This window comes from Acanthochromis polyacanthus, chromosome 2, assembly GCF_021347895.1.
Source record: "Acanthochromis polyacanthus isolate Apoly-LR-REF ecotype Palm Island chromosome 2, KAUST_Apoly_ChrSc, whole genome shotgun sequence".
Taxonomy (NCBI): Eukaryota; Metazoa; Chordata; class Actinopteri; family Pomacentridae; genus Acanthochromis; species Acanthochromis polyacanthus.
The window spans coordinates 12072298-12087698 of record NC_067114.1 but is presented as its reverse complement, the minus strand read 5'-3'; the positions used below and the strand labels follow the sequence as shown (position 1 = coordinate 12087698).

At 41.8% G+C, this 15401-nt stretch overlaps 1 protein-coding gene across 6 annotated transcripts in view; it reads left to right on the top strand.

Moving 5' to 3' along the window:
• Window positions 1–15401, top strand: part of zfhx3b (zinc finger homeobox 3b) — a 288945-nt gene that overhangs the window by 255452 nt on the left and 18092 nt on the right. For 5 of the 6 annotated variants that reach the window (XM_051939585.1, XM_051939586.1, XM_051939593.1 and 2 more), the window contains one exon: window positions 6207–6314. The exons of the other annotated variant lie outside the window; for it this stretch is intronic. In XM_051939585.1, coding sequence (XP_051795545.1) covers window positions 6207–6314 — 108 coding nt within the window. The remainder of the gene's footprint in view (window positions 1–6206; window positions 6315–15401) is intronic. 6 annotated transcript variants of the gene reach the window in all.

Genomic DNA, 15401 nt, shown 5'->3' with positions numbered 1-15401 from the left:
CATTTTCCGGGTTATACATATTCAGAGTGTCCACTGTGCTTCCGCCCTGATGGAGAGAGGGGCGGGGGACTGTGGGCGAGAGTGTTGGGGGGGGGGGGGGAGTCGCCTGTTCGCCTGTCATAACTGTACCATCGCATTTTCCAACCCAGTGGTGAATATTTCAGAGTTGATGTGATTGCCCTTCATGACAGCGGTGATGCTTTTTCCCCTTCTCCCCCCCATTTTTTTTTTCAGACACCCCTTCAGCCACCCCCACACTCTCCGTCAACCCACCCCAATTCTGTTTGGTCCTTTTGAATAGCCGCAACTAGGTAAAGGCATTGTATTGTGAGCTGGAGGAAAAGAAAAAAAAAGATGCATTAATAAAAGGAGGTTGATTTAAGAGAAGGCAGCGGTGGAAGACGATAAGCATAAATGCATGGCGGGGGGTGGCAGCGGCAGAGAGGCAGAGTGACTCTTTGTGCAGGACAATGTCCCTCAGGCAGAGTAGATGGAAGAGCACGGCCCAGTGATGCTTTTGCCCCCTATCCAGGCTTTTAGCCCACCGTCCTAGCAGGGAAAAGTACAGCCTGCGTCTTGCATTGTGGACATAATATGTGTTGGTTAGCAGCCATCTTCTCGGGCATTCAAGGAACTCACTGTGGTGTGCATGTGAGTGTGCATCAGATGGGGCAGAAGAGAGAGCAGTCCCTGAATGCTCAGTCCCTGTGTAGCCACATTAACCTAGATCCTCCTCTCCTTCATCACTCAAGTAAAACACAAAGAGAAAAGAACTGGAGCAGCACTCACTTATCCACTTTATTTGTAATGTATCTAAACATGCCATTATCATGAGAAGTATTTCTAATTAGTATGATTTCCCAGGAGATAACACTTTAGGGAAAATATTTAATACATTACACGGTGCTCAGTAACAGTTCCTAATTTATTAAGTATCGAGAGCTCAAAAAAATCAGCAAAATTAGCCACTTTTGCTGCATTTGTGTGTCTTTTTTTTCATCTTGAAAAACACAGCGACTCTGTGACCTGAATACATTGTGCATCCTTGAAAATGGCCGGTGACTTTGAAATGCAAGGGGGATCAAATTAAGTGTTGTGTGGAGGACCTATGGTGCTGGTTTGATGAGCGGCACCACCGGGAGAGCAGTAGAGCGGCTGCAGGAGGCGGAGGGGGGTTTGCTGTGATATTGTTCTAAGGCAGTATGAGCCATCTCTGCTGTTTGTGATTAACTTTGCTGTTTAAAGTTTTTTTTAGTTATTAGCTGCCCTACACCCCTCCTCTATCTCCTTCTCCTTCTCCTCCTTTCGCTTCCCCCCCTCCTCACTGCTGCCCTCAGCCCCCTTGGAGAGACAAAGTATTCATTCACATTTAGATCCTGAGGTCACAGCAGGGCCAGCAGGGAGAGGCCAGCGAGTCCCCCCATAGACAGGTCAGGAATCTAACACGTAACTCCGACCAACAGCGCTGAGGTAGCTTTACTCTTCTTTCCTTTCAAAATGTGAAAGCGTGTGGGAGAGTGGGAGTGAGAGCATGAGTGAGGAGAGAAAAAAAAGAGAGACAGATATCCGCTCATTTTGTGTGTCTGGTGCATTTTGGTGCATTTTTCTGACATCTTACTACATTGACTTGGATGTGTAATAATGTGCATTTTACTACGCTTTCATTCATTTTAAATGTGTCTTGGATATAAAGTTGCAGTCCATATAAATGAACACAACTTTTTGCAGTTACACATCAGAGCACGGGTCCACATTTTAACACAGTTTTATGTTATTGTCGTGCCATTATGGTTTCTGATGATACCATGTTGTGGTTTATTGGCTGTTCATAAGCAAAAGCCCCCTCTTGTCTCCGGCTGGGCTGTGGGCATGTTTTGCTCAGTTGTGGTTTTATGAGGTGTAGCTTGCGAGGACGTAAGGGGAGACCTTCTGTGAGTGGGTTGGGGGGTGGGGGGTGGGGGTGGGTTGGAGTGTTTTCCTGTGTGTTGTGCTTTTAAAGGGGGACTCGCGTATGGGGCGCAGAGGTGCTGATATGAGGAGCGGACAATGCATGAAAGCCCTCAGCATGGGTCCTGTGTCTCATTGTCCCATGGTACCCTCCTGTCACTTTCATTTTGCGCCCTCTAGTCCAGAGTCAGGCCAACTTTGATATAAGGAAGGGGTGCAAGGGATGATGGGGGAGCAAGAGGGGGATTTTTTAAAAGAAGAGGTAGGGGAGAAAGATAGAGTCTGTGAAGTGTGAAATAAGATTGCTTTTTATCCGACAGTGCAGCGCTAAAGAAAAGGAAGCTGTCCGGCCCTGGATAAAGCAGGGGAAGCACACCTCTCTGATTTACAGTGCGGTCCTGTGACACCTGGTTAAAATGATAACAACAGCCTCAATAATCATAATGAGAGTAATGAGAGCTTAGACACACAGCTCCACACAAGAGCCCAGAGAGAAGCAGAGCTCAACCCTCGCTCCCAGCACTTGAGAGCCGGGGAGAGGGAGAAGCTCGGCTCAGCCCCCGCGCTGGTTCTCCACAACTTACGAAAGCCAAGCGAGATAGATAAGACAGTGTTGTTGACTGAGATACTGTATATGCAACAAAAAAGAGCAGGCTGTCACTGCTGTTTGAGGAACACTGGAGCCATTCTCAGGTAGGACCGCAATTCTCTGCTTTAAGAAAAAGGCAGTTATCATCACAGCAGTATATTCTGCTGAGGCCGAGGACGGAGGAGGAGCCTGACCTAGTGAAAGATATCTTGAGTGACTATTATTACTTGCTGCTGCTCTTCTCTACAGTCTGGGAAGGAATACTGGAAAGTGCAGTGGTTACCATCAATTATTTATTTGGCCGTTTGTGCTTGTCAGTCTGATTAGCATTAGTGTAATCACTGCTCTTCAGGGGAAAGGAAGGCTGCTCTCTCTCATCTGAAGGTAATCTTGCCATTTTCAGTGTCTCATCTTCACCGGACGGCTCTTGCATAGCATCTGCTTTTGTCATCTCCACATATTTCTTCCCTTTCCCCCTTCCCCGTGTCTTTCTGTCTGTTGCTGCTCGGCCCCTTCCCCCCCCCCGCACCTCATTAATGTGTGTGAGCAAGTTGCTCTCTCCCAGCTTGTATAGAGTGACACCTATGGGTCTGATTAAGCCTCTGCACTCACTGGCAAAACACAAGAGGGGAAGACCGCTCAGCGCCTCGATGGTGTAGGAGTGTGTGCGTACGTACGTCTGTGTGTGTGTGTGTGTCTGTGAGATGGTGGAACAGAGAGCCCATGAACTGTCCCCACTGAGTGACTGGCAGAGCAAAGCTGATATTTATATGCTCAGAACAGATGAGTGTAATCTCTGTGTCGGCAATGGGCTTATTCAGCTTGCATGATTAGATTAATGGAACTGTTTCATATCATTGTATTAGGATGGTTAATGAAGACAATTAATTAGAAGACAACCTTCAGGCTATTGTCCTTTACATCTCTCAGATTTGGGTTAGAAATGGCCTGCTGCCATAGCTTTGAGTGTTTCTCCTAATCTATTTTCTGAGTTAATCTATGGCTACAGTTTTAGTGTCTCCTCCATTTGCATCCTACTCTTAGGCCACTCGTGACCTTTCATTAATTATAGTCGGCCCAGCTTTAATCATTCTGTAATACTGTTGTAGATGAGACGAGAAATAGGCAAAGCCATTTGGCACTTAAAGATGCAACGGTGCTCCTGGAATTAAATGTCTGCGTTTCTGCATAAATTATGGATGGGGCTGTGCGTTCCGTGTGCTAGAAGTGTCACGTATGTTGATTAAACATCTAAAAAGAGAAGTATAGAAAACATGAGCAAAAAAAACCCCAAAAACGTATCAGTGCACACGTGTTCATGTACAGTAAGTGTGCAGGACGTTGGGGGTGGGTACAGGGAAGCTGACAGCATTAGAATATTGGCTGCCTATCACAGTAATGTTGAAGCACAAAGTGTGTATTACTGTGTAGGTGGGGAATTAGTCTCACTACAAGTGTCACATAGCTAAGAAATGACACCTTGCCCCGTTTTTAAAGGTGAAAAAATTTACCTGGGGATTATTTTGTAATCTGAGAACCTATGCAGCTGTACAGTATCCTAATTCTCGCACAGTTGTGGAGATTTATGCAAGCAGGAGCTAGATGGGATTTTGGGACTCTGCAGCAGATGTCTGGTTTTCTGGGAATGTTTGAGATCCACCTCACCAGCACTGGATGGAATTCATAGGTTGCCTTGGAAACATAATAGAAACTTGTTTAAAAATCAAATAATAAAATGCATTTTGCGTGTGGGATCTAAGGTACACTCAAATATGCTTTTTACTAGGAGCCATTCATCCCTTTTAAATAAATATCTGTATTTAAATGTGGGATCACAGCATTGGCTTTTAGCTGTAATGTGTTACAACAAAATCCATACACCTCTCACTTTGCTCAGACAGCTGTTTCCTGCAACAGCTGTATCAGCAAGCAGGAGATGGAGGATACTGCTCCTGTCTTGCTAGTAATACAAAGGTGCTTTCCGTTTACTTTGATTTTCTGTTTCTTTCTTTAGATTTCATAAAAACAGAAATAACCCCTGCAGTTGTCTAGAATAATAAAATAATCTTATGTTGCTAAACAAAGAATATAATTTTGAATATACTCGAATAGCAAAGACAAATAGCAAAATATGTTAGATACTCTGAACTATCCAACCTTTTTCTTTTAAGCTACTGAGGTGAAGACACACACACACACACACAGCGGAGAATGAAATGTCAAATAACAACACATTCATTTTCTTTAATATATTTTTCATTTATAAACATGACGTGTTTGCAGGAAGCATTTCTGTTCCCTCATTCAGCAGAAAAACTGAAATGCTTCTGAATATTCTATCTACAAGTAAGAACTGTCTTAAGGAAGAGGACCGTGAGAATAGCCATGTGATTCAGAGATGCATGACTGTTCAGAGTGTATCTGTGATCATGACACATACCAAAGTTTGAGTGTATGATGCCAACTGTGTGTTCAGTGTATGCAGTGTTTCATAACTGACGGGATAAACAGCGAGTGCTGGGGATAATGTAACGTCATAAAAGTGGTTTTGGCTGTGGGCAGTCATGTGGTGTGCTAAGATTGGATGTGTGATGACTGCAGGGCTGAATACTTGAACAGGATATTTCAGTAGCTGTTGTAGCTTTGTCAATATATCAATAGCTCATAGAGTAGAGACCTAAGCATGAAAGCATTTTCAAAAGAGCATTTAAGTACATTTGCTGAGAATTAGCTGACTTGTGTAATAACTGATAGGGCCTATTGACTGCGGCCTAGTTTACTGTTGTCAAATCAATGCTATTGCATGCAAGTCCCACTACTTTTAAACAAACTTAACAGGCAGAGGGGATGTTCAGGGGGCACTGGAGGGAAATAAACAAGATTGATGCCCTTTTTATTATCTGTTTTTGCTATCTTTTCCTCTGTGTGTTACTTACAAATGGCGTTATTGGATATCCATTGTTTGGACTTCGATGCTCCTAAATGGCCTGATATATCGAGCTGAGGCTTTTAAGGTGGTTACATGGGATTTCTGCCTTTGACTTGGCATAAAAAATAAAATGAATTGTGGCTTTGAAAGTTTAAATATTTATGATTTTTATTTATTTATTTTTACCATAGTAGGATAGCAGAAGCGAGGTTTGTATTGTAAGTAACATAGCAGATTGCAGCTAGGGACTGTAAAGGGTGTGTGTTGTGTAAGAAACAGAAGACAGACTTGTCTAATATAAGGTCTTTTTCTTGAAGGATACTGCTCACACAATTATTTTTCCATCTGCCCACTTCAGGTCATATGTGTGCTTTTTCCCCCCTACAGTTTTACCTTCACATTAAGCACAAACCTTTGTTTGTGTCACAGTTTTTAATAAATAGATACGACATAGTAATAGGGGCAATAATAACAATAAATATTTGCCTTCCCTCTTTCCTTACCATTCAATTCAGATTTTAGAATTCAAGTCCACATAAATTTCACAGTGATGATCAGACAGCACAGGACAGAAAGCAGAAAGCAGATTCTGCCCTCTTTGTCTGCTAGCCTTGCAACTGTGTGTCAGCAAATGTAATTGTTGCAAGCTCCTATAGAAAAAAACGCTGCCGTCCCTTTAAGTGCTTCCACCAATTCTGATGGCGTGGTGATTTACATATCCCGTTCTCCCTCCCCCTTCAGGAGAGCTGAGCGAGGATGTGGAGGCTGCTAGTGAGACCACCACAGACCAGGAGGACCAAACCAAAGACAGAGAAAGTGGGGGGGAGAAGGAGCTCACCAAAGGGACAGGTAAGGCCAATATTTACAGACATATTTAGGGATAACTATTCACAGCAATCACGTGGCCACGCAGCTGAATGGTGCTGAACAACGGGCCTGTTGTGGAATTAAATTAAACATATTTAACCAAAACACTGACAGCCTTTTTTAAGCATTTAACACACTCTCTCAAAACTCCCTAATCTAGTTTTCAAAAGCTGCTCTGTCAGGTTGCATGTTTCCAGGCCTGAAATCACATCAGATACAGTCTGCATAAACTGTCAATTTAGGTAGTATGCTTAGGGTGACATGTGACCCATGTTTTGTTTCTTCAATCAGCGGGTAATGTGAAGAGCACGGCTTGTGTGTGTAATTCCAACTGTGTCATGTGCACACAAACATGTGAGAGCGCTGCCCCCCTTCTCAACTTTGCTGCACACACACAGGAACACAGACAACACTTACCTGTGTTTAATGTTATCAGATCAGGACGGCTTTATCTGTGGTCCTCTTTAGTGATAGGTGGAGGTGGTGACTCCTAAGCAGGGGGATGGGCTCAGTGTGAGGGGAGGAGCTGTCGGTGCAAACAATCTCTGATCAAGGACAGGTTGCGTTTATTGAAGTAGTGTTTTATCATTTTAAGCTCTAATATTACAAACGTTTTATAATTAAGGTAAAGTTTCAGTTTGAAGACATTGCGCAGAAATGTGTGTGAACATTATCTTTTATTGTTTGTTGGGGCGATAATGGAAATTTTCACGCAGTGAAAACAGTTTAAAGGTCAAACCCTAAACTTTGCATAAAGTTTGAGCTTTGGTGGAGCTGAGGGCTGTCTGGAAGGCTCTGTTTCATTCCAACAGAAGGGCTGTCTGCAGTGAAAGATGAATACTGATGGCAGAGGTGCACGTCCAGTTGTGGGTGTTAGGACAGCTGTGATTTTATTGTTGGTGATTCTGTAATTGGAAAGGCTACCTAATCGAGTATTAAAATCTCAGCTGTAGAGCTGGCTGTTACAAAAACAATTTTCCCCCCACAGATTGTGAAAGGTATGAGGATGAATTAATCAATGCAAGTTAAAGATGAACAAGTTCAGTCTGAAACGACATTTTGTCCCACATGCTAAACAGTGCTTGTGCATCATTGCATCTGATTATATTTTTAAAGTTTTGTTTACTGATTATATTCGTATTCATTGAGAAGTGTAAATGAAATTTAGTTTAATCTTTCTTTTTTATGCACAATTTACTTTGTCTGCCTGTGTTAGGAAAACATTGCTGGCAGTTAAGACATCTCTTATTCAATCGAGGAGATTGCTGATAATGATGACACTGAACAGTAACAGGCCTGGATAGATGCTTTTCACTTGTCTAACTTCTTGTGTTACTGCGGGATGTTTTGATTTACACTAGTCAGGTTAAAAGCTGGAAAACAATTCAGACCTTTTGCATACCTAAGTTTTTATAAAGTGCAGCAAAAAAAAAACTTCATCACAGTGTTTGAAGCCCAGCCTTTGTAAAATGTCTTTGATATTCGAACTTCTATTTTAAATGAGGCTGAGTTGTTTGTGCTCTTTGAAAGGGCGACACTCTTCTTTGATGGAAGAAATAATGATATGCATGCCTGACTGAATATGGCTAAAAGTATGTTTTAGCACATCAAAATAAAGCACTTTAAAAAGCATTAAAATGAGCTGGCCGATTAATAATTCACTCATACCTGTGGTGCACAGGAAGACGACTCCTCGCATTAGGATTCCTCCTTTTTGAAAGGCATGCAATTTGATACAAGCATATTCAGTTCCTTTCCTCCCCTCTGTCAGTCGCTAATCACCAAATAAGTGTGTTTCTGTGTTTTCACAAAGGAAATATGTGCTTGCATATGAAAAATTTACAGCTTCCCAGCAGCTTATTAGAAACGCTTAGTTAAAAATAGCATTGCATTAGGGAACCAGGTCTGAGGTTCTGTTTGATGTCAGTGAATAGGTGGGTGGGTAGGTTGGAGTGGTGGGTTCAAGGCTGTGTTGTCAGCGAAAGGTAGACAGCTGTAGTTTAATGGAAGGGTCTCTTTTTGTATTGCAAAGTTTTTGTGATTGATGAATACAATGCCCATTCAAAGCGAGTGCAGAAAACCCATCTTGTAGGGGAAAAGCGAGAAAGAAACAGAGGAGGTACACAAAGGAGCACTTGTTTGGGCAGGTGAATGTGGTGCAGTAGGTGCATAAATGGCATATATGTTAAAATATAGCATATGAACCTCTTGGCCAACCTGTTATTGAGATGAAATATACTCAATCTCCACTGTCTGAGGCTGAGCTGCTTCTAAGGTCCATCATTAGAACTACTGAAGAATTCTTCTCATCGTTGTCATGTAGCTGTTGGAACAGAGCACAACATTGTTCCTTTACAAATGACAGTCACTGTCAGACAGACAGCATTAGCGAACGCAGAAAAAAGGCTTCCTCCTTTTTAAAGCCACTGTCAATCTTATTTTCGCTTTCTTGTTCCACAGCTCCTCAGTATTCATTAAAATCATTTAGAGGTACATCAGAAGCCTTTGTAAAATGCATATGTATTCGGCATGTCATCTCTTGAAAGATGCCTTCTTTATTCTGTTGCTTTTTTATTTATCTCCGAGATAATACATATATGTACATGTAAAAGCATGCAGACATGTAAATGTCAACGCTGCGCACAAAATGTGGTGCAACCTTTTTGTGATTATGCAGTATATTATTATATCTCAAAACACAAGGACATACTTTTCATTTAAAACTAATTACAAGTAGAGTATTAAAATTTGAACACATGTAGACATTGATGTTCATGTTGGCAGTAGCTGCAACTGAATCATCCGGCATGATTAGTAATTCAAAGGGTCATTTTTAATGCTAGGTATGAAATATGTATAAATGGATAGCCATGAGCCTCTTTCCTCTCTTCTCACACTTTCCTCACCTAGCTGAGGCGGCAGCAGCTAAAGGGAAGAGTTTCTGCATAGGAACGGGATCCTTACCTTCATTAAAGCAGGAGGTGTATTTATGCAGCAGCTGAATGTATGGGAATGCAGCACGGAGCAAGGCAGGAGGGTGGCGAATGTAGGAGAGAGGAAGGTGAGGGGAGCAGGAAGAGGATTGTTAATACACCTGCAGACTTGGGTACAATGTGATTTGACATATCTAACATAAATGTATGAGACAGGTTGTTCATAGTAGGTAACGGTGGGGACAGGGTATGTAGGGACATTGAGATGAAAGTGAGAAAAATATAGTTTCTCAACTCTGGGGTTGGAAGGATGGTGGTCCTATGAAATTGAGCTTGATGAATAATTAGTTTCATACATTTCCTTATATTCAATTTATGTAAGCTGGAGCAAAAATTCTATTTCAGCCTGGTTCATCCACATTCTGAGACCCGTAATACCTCAGAGACCAGACAGATTTATAAGTAGCACAAACAAATGACAGCAAATGGCAAACAGAAGTCAGAAATATAAGCATATACAATATTTCATTGGCATTTCATTACCCACAGTTTGAAAAAGCCTTGACAGTTGTTAATATATTCTTAAATATTTCACACAAACTTGATCACATGCTTGGTTAACCACATATATCGGATTTGTTATTTGTCATTTTGCCTCAGTTTACCAGATAAATACAATTTGTGAATCTGTGTCCATTTGGGGATGTTTTTCAAATGCACTGCTTGTTACTGTTAAGCATGTAGGAGTATTTTGACAGAGTTTTGTGGAGCACCAATTAAAGATGACACGCAGGTTCCAATTTAGCATTCGATTAGCTGCTGCGCACTGTTTTTACGCTGCCTGTGTGCAAATAGTTTTGATACTTTCCTACTGCATCATGCAAAGAAAAACATATTAACTCCACTCACACACATTAGTTGGTGCCTTTTTCTGCAGGATGTGCCAAACCTGTGCTTTGTTTGATGCTTCTGCAGGAGGTTTTCACGTAGAGGTGTTAAAAAAATTGCTCCAAACTGTTTTCAGTTAATCACCGACACTAAACCTGTGAAGCTGTCTAAACGAACGCTGAACAGCTTGATGTGCATACAGTACACAATTCTATGTGTGTGTTTCTGGCTTCATATCCACCTGTTTTTGAGTAACTCTAATGCATGCACGTGCGCATTCGCACGCATTCAGGTATGTTGTGTGCGAGAAAAGCAGATGCTGTCTCCTGCTCTGTGACTGCTGCATTTAATCTGTATAATGAACATGATGATTAGCATCCCCTAGACGCAGCTCTGTGGCATTGCAGTCTGCTCATTTTTATACCGCTCTATATTATGCAGTTAGTCTTCTGCTGTTGCTCATTCAGAAACAAACATACCAAATGTTATAAATTGCTCTCCGTGTAACAGTGCGGATACGTAGCCTTTAATATTAACTGTAGTTGAAAGTTGAAATTGCATGCTTATGGTTAGTTACAATCAAATTATTCAAGTTTATGTTATTGTTGCTTTAAACCGGGAGACGTTCAGTACAGCGGTGATTTGTTAGTGCTTTTAAACCCTAAGTAGTATGAGAAATCAGGAGACAAAGCAGCGAAACTGTTTACATATTCATATCACGTCCGTTCAGTGTTTGTCATCCCTCAAATTATAATTCCTTTTGTCTTTGAAGATAATAGGCAATAAATTGTCCTTGTTTGTGAGGCACCTCCCTGAAAGCTCAGTGTTTATGAGTTTTACCACAGGCTGTCTAATAGCCAAGCACTACTGCTGTGTCCTGTAAAGGTGAACAACTTGTCATCCTGTTGTTCAGCGGCCTATAGATTAATAACGCCTCAGCTAATTAATACTTCTTCTTAATTTAGGCTGCAAAGCACACAGTATATTCAGCCCCTCATAATATATTGATAAAGATTTGGACTTTCTAAACAATAAGAAGTTATTCCATATATATAGCTTCAGTAAAAGCTTTTTAGTTGAAGGTTTTTGCGTTCTTTCTTTTATTCCTTCAGAATAATTAATAGAGATGAAATGGAACACTGCCCTTTATTGCTTTGGGCTCTGACACCAGCTGTAGATTAAAAACCTGGATAGAAGTGGGGGGAAATGAAAAGACAATATTCAGGTATTGTTAGCATAGCACTAAAAGAAAATGACTTGTAGCACTGGGGGAGTTGAATCATCTCCATATTAATGGCCAACTTGCTGAGGGAACAGAGGTGAGGCTTTTCTGCATCGCAGGACGCAGAGGGGAGTCGGAAGGTCTCAGCAGTGTGAAGGTGAAAGGTTTCAGGGAGTCAGGGTTTCACCGTACAGATGAACTGTCGGCTGAATTTAAGTTTGCAGTGATTGGCAGATTGTTGCTCCTATGTGCAAAGTGACATTAAAGTTCCACAGCCTCACCGGCATGGACAGAATGGATGATAGGTTCTGTTTTTTTACAATCTTGAAGCTGACATGCCGAGACAGGAACTATTCTAATGAGAGAGGGGCGATGATGAGGACCTCATCTGAGTCAATAGGAGGGGAATTCCCCTCTAAAACACTGGAACTATTATAAACATCTTCCACATCCTCACATACTGTTTACTGTAACCTGCGTTTCAGAATATGGATAACCTTTCCCAAGGACAAACATTAACGGCAGCTGTGATTGCACTCCTGAAAGATTTCAATGGCAGATGACCTGTTGTGGCTAATTCAGTCTGTGCTGTGTCAGTCACTCTGTCCAGCAGCCATCTTTTTTTTCCCCTTGAAAGCACAACAAGGCTGTGATTGCTCCAGAGACCAGTGCAGTGTGCTGACAGCCCCTTTGCTGCTTGAATAATACAGTCCAGCAATGGGGGAGAGACAAGGTGCCAAAGTCCAATTCACTTACGGGACTCGACAGCACAAAAGCCTCTGGTTTACGGAAAAGGGGCATGAATTAATAATCACCTAATTGACTCTTAGGGTTTTTCCTCCACTCTTGCGCTGGCTTTTGTGCTTTCAAACAAAAGCCCGCTCTATGTATCTGTCAGAAGATGTTTGCTGTAGATGAGGGATCTGTGTCTAAAGACCAGGGAAAGAGGTCGAAGCTCCTGACAGACATTGGGGTCACTGACAGAGGGGGACCCCCATAGTCGCCTCTGTGCAAGACTCGGCGTGAATGAGATACACATTGCTGATCTGACCAACCACTGAGGTTTAAATATAAAACTATACCGTAGCTTTTTTTTGCTTTAGTTTTTAAAACAATTTAACGCTCCTAAAAGTTCCATTACAGGCGTTCAGGGCACAATGATAAAAATGTAACTTAAAGAATAAGTTTCTACAATAACTGCAGTGTTATATATTAAAGAAAAATAACAAGAATTATTTTTTAAAATAAACTTTCACTATTTTTCGATTGCGTTCTCTCAATTATTCCCACCGGGATAACACCAGACTACCTAGACTTTGCCTCTAGTTGTTGTCAGTTATTTTTGACATCCATAGCATATCTCACCAGAGACTGTTCCTTTCAGTTCTTTCTTGATGGTTCATTGTTCCTCTAATAGTCGTATATCCTGTTCCATCGGACACAATGTTTCGGTCATTGGTTCTGATCACCTGTTCATATAGTAAATCCATGTGTCACATCTATGCTCGGACAACAGTGTCCAATCTGACATGTCGGATCGTACAAAATAACAGGAAAAGATTTTTTTTCTGGTTTTTTTTTTAATGTCTATTTCGTCTTGAGTGTTTCAGTTACTTTTTCATCATCCTTGACGGGAAAAAAACAGGATGCAGTAGTTGGATGTTAGTCATGGTGCCGGTGATAGTGTTGGGATGTGCTATTCTTAAGAGAATGCGATTGATCAGATTTATGGAGTCCTAATTGGCCGTGACAAGAGAGACTGCATCAGAGTAAACCTCGCCAGCCCTCCATCTGTCCTGGCCTCTCTCCTTTTTCTCTTTCACACACACACACACACACACACACACACACACACACACACACACACACACACACACACACACACACACACACACACACACACACACACACACACACACACACACACACACACACACACACACACACAAACATTTCAGCAGCTGAACTAGAAAGCAGGTTTTGGCCCTTTTACTACAGTTCTCCAGTGTCTTCGCATAAAAGACCACTCATTTCACCTCTCTGGTGCTAAGTGAGGAGTTGTGGAAGTGGAATATACTTTTAATCAGTTATGTTTATCCCCTTAATCACAGGGCTGAGAGGATGCTTGATACTTGATCCGTGGTTACTTTCTGTCATGTATGTATGCACTTTGGAGCTGAGAGTTAACTGCTCTTATGAGTTTTTTTTCCACACTTTAGCTCTCCCTCAGTTACAGAAGTTAAGTCATTGCTAATAAATTGCAATTACAGCTATTTAAGTTCTGTTAAGTGCTGTAAGAGTTTTTTTCTCTCTATCGTTTTCCCATGGTGTAGAGAAAACTGACTCCTTTCCTCTGGTGTCGGTGTGGAAAATATTGTAAGAAGTCAAGGAGCTGCTTGCTGTATTAATAAGCTGTTGAGGCCAAGGTGCAGAGATGGTGTTTTCTCAATTATAATGTGCAGCAGCAAAAATAGATGGCAGTGTGTCCTCACAGAAAAGGTGTTGCCATTATTAAATGGGTTTCGGACCCCAAAACTTTGGAACCAAACAGATCAGACTGCTGAATTGTGAAGGTGACCACAGATGACCACTCTCGTTTTCCTGGACAGATGAGCTCGGGGGGGAGTAGAAGTGGACTTGAAGTGGAGCTGAGGAGGAATTGGCGAGGACAGTGCCATGACTGAGAGGTTAATGTCAGGGAATGGGAGGTTCCTTTTGTTTAACATTCCCTTTGTTTATTGGCGGATGTGTTTAATGGGATTGACTGTGACTGGACCCTAATAGGGCCTCCATGGCTGATCCCGGTGTCTCTGGGAGATCTTGCAGGCTGCTCTGTCCAAAGCCAGGTCCCCCACTGGGTAATCAGCTCAACTGCCCTCGTCCTGATTGGAGCTGACATTTTAATGTCTGGAGCAGGAGCGTGGTCAGCCCTGCTTAACCTGACCCCCTACAAAACCATCCCTCCCCTTACCAACGCCCTCTGTTCTCAATTTGCCCTTCCAGAACTGTACAAATCGGACCAAATTTAACTCTTTATGGGCTTGTTAGGGGTTGGCGAGACACCTCCTTAAGCTTCACAGTAAATTCTCTCCACTGGTGACAAAGCGTGGTGTTCCTGCAGCTCCCCCATAGAGTCTCTGTGTGGCTGTACCTCCTCCGTGAGCCCATGCTTTACTAGTCGACTACTGTTATGCCTCCATGTTTGCCACCTCTAGTTTCTCCTTTCTTTTATAAAGTGGAGTAGTTTTAAAGTGGCTTGCAGGGGCTCTTGTGTGAGGCCATGGTCTGCAGACACTGAAGGAAAGAGACATGGTATTTTGTTAATAACACTGTTTGCAGTGAAAGGGTTAGTCATCTCATCCGATGTGTGAGATAGAAAAAAACACTTAAAGTAACTATATAGAATGAAAAAAAGACTGGCTGACATCCGTAGCTCATTTTTAGATTTCCACAGAGTGAGCACTGCAGCATAGTTCTGTAGTGTGAATATGCTTTGATGTGAATAATCACTAGTTTAATGCCATCACTAAGCCTAATGGTATGTTTTTTTTATAAAAATGTTGGCAATCTTGAGTCAAATGAAAGCATGTTGGCATACACAAACCAGCGTTGAGATTTGCTCAGGTGTTTTATAATTTTTTCTTTCCCTTCTTGCAGTTATGTCTTTCTGTTCATGACAGACCACAAGCACAAAACATACCGCAGAAGTCTAGTTACAGAAGTGCAAAACAAAAAAACTTTCACTGGCATTAACCTTCTTGAAGCAATGAGCTGAAATATTTTCCAAGCTGGATCAAACTGTTGGCACTGCTTGATAAAGACATTTGGTCTTTATTGTTTGATTCCACTCTTGAAATTCATTCTTGATGAGGCAGAACTGTGAATACTGGTCAGGAATCCAAAAAATTAGATTTATTGAACTCCTTGTGGACCTTCTTTTTTTTGATTACATGGACAAAACAAAGTTACACGCTGATAACATGAGTAAAACATCTTCCCCTTCTTATTCTATGATGAGGTTGCAAG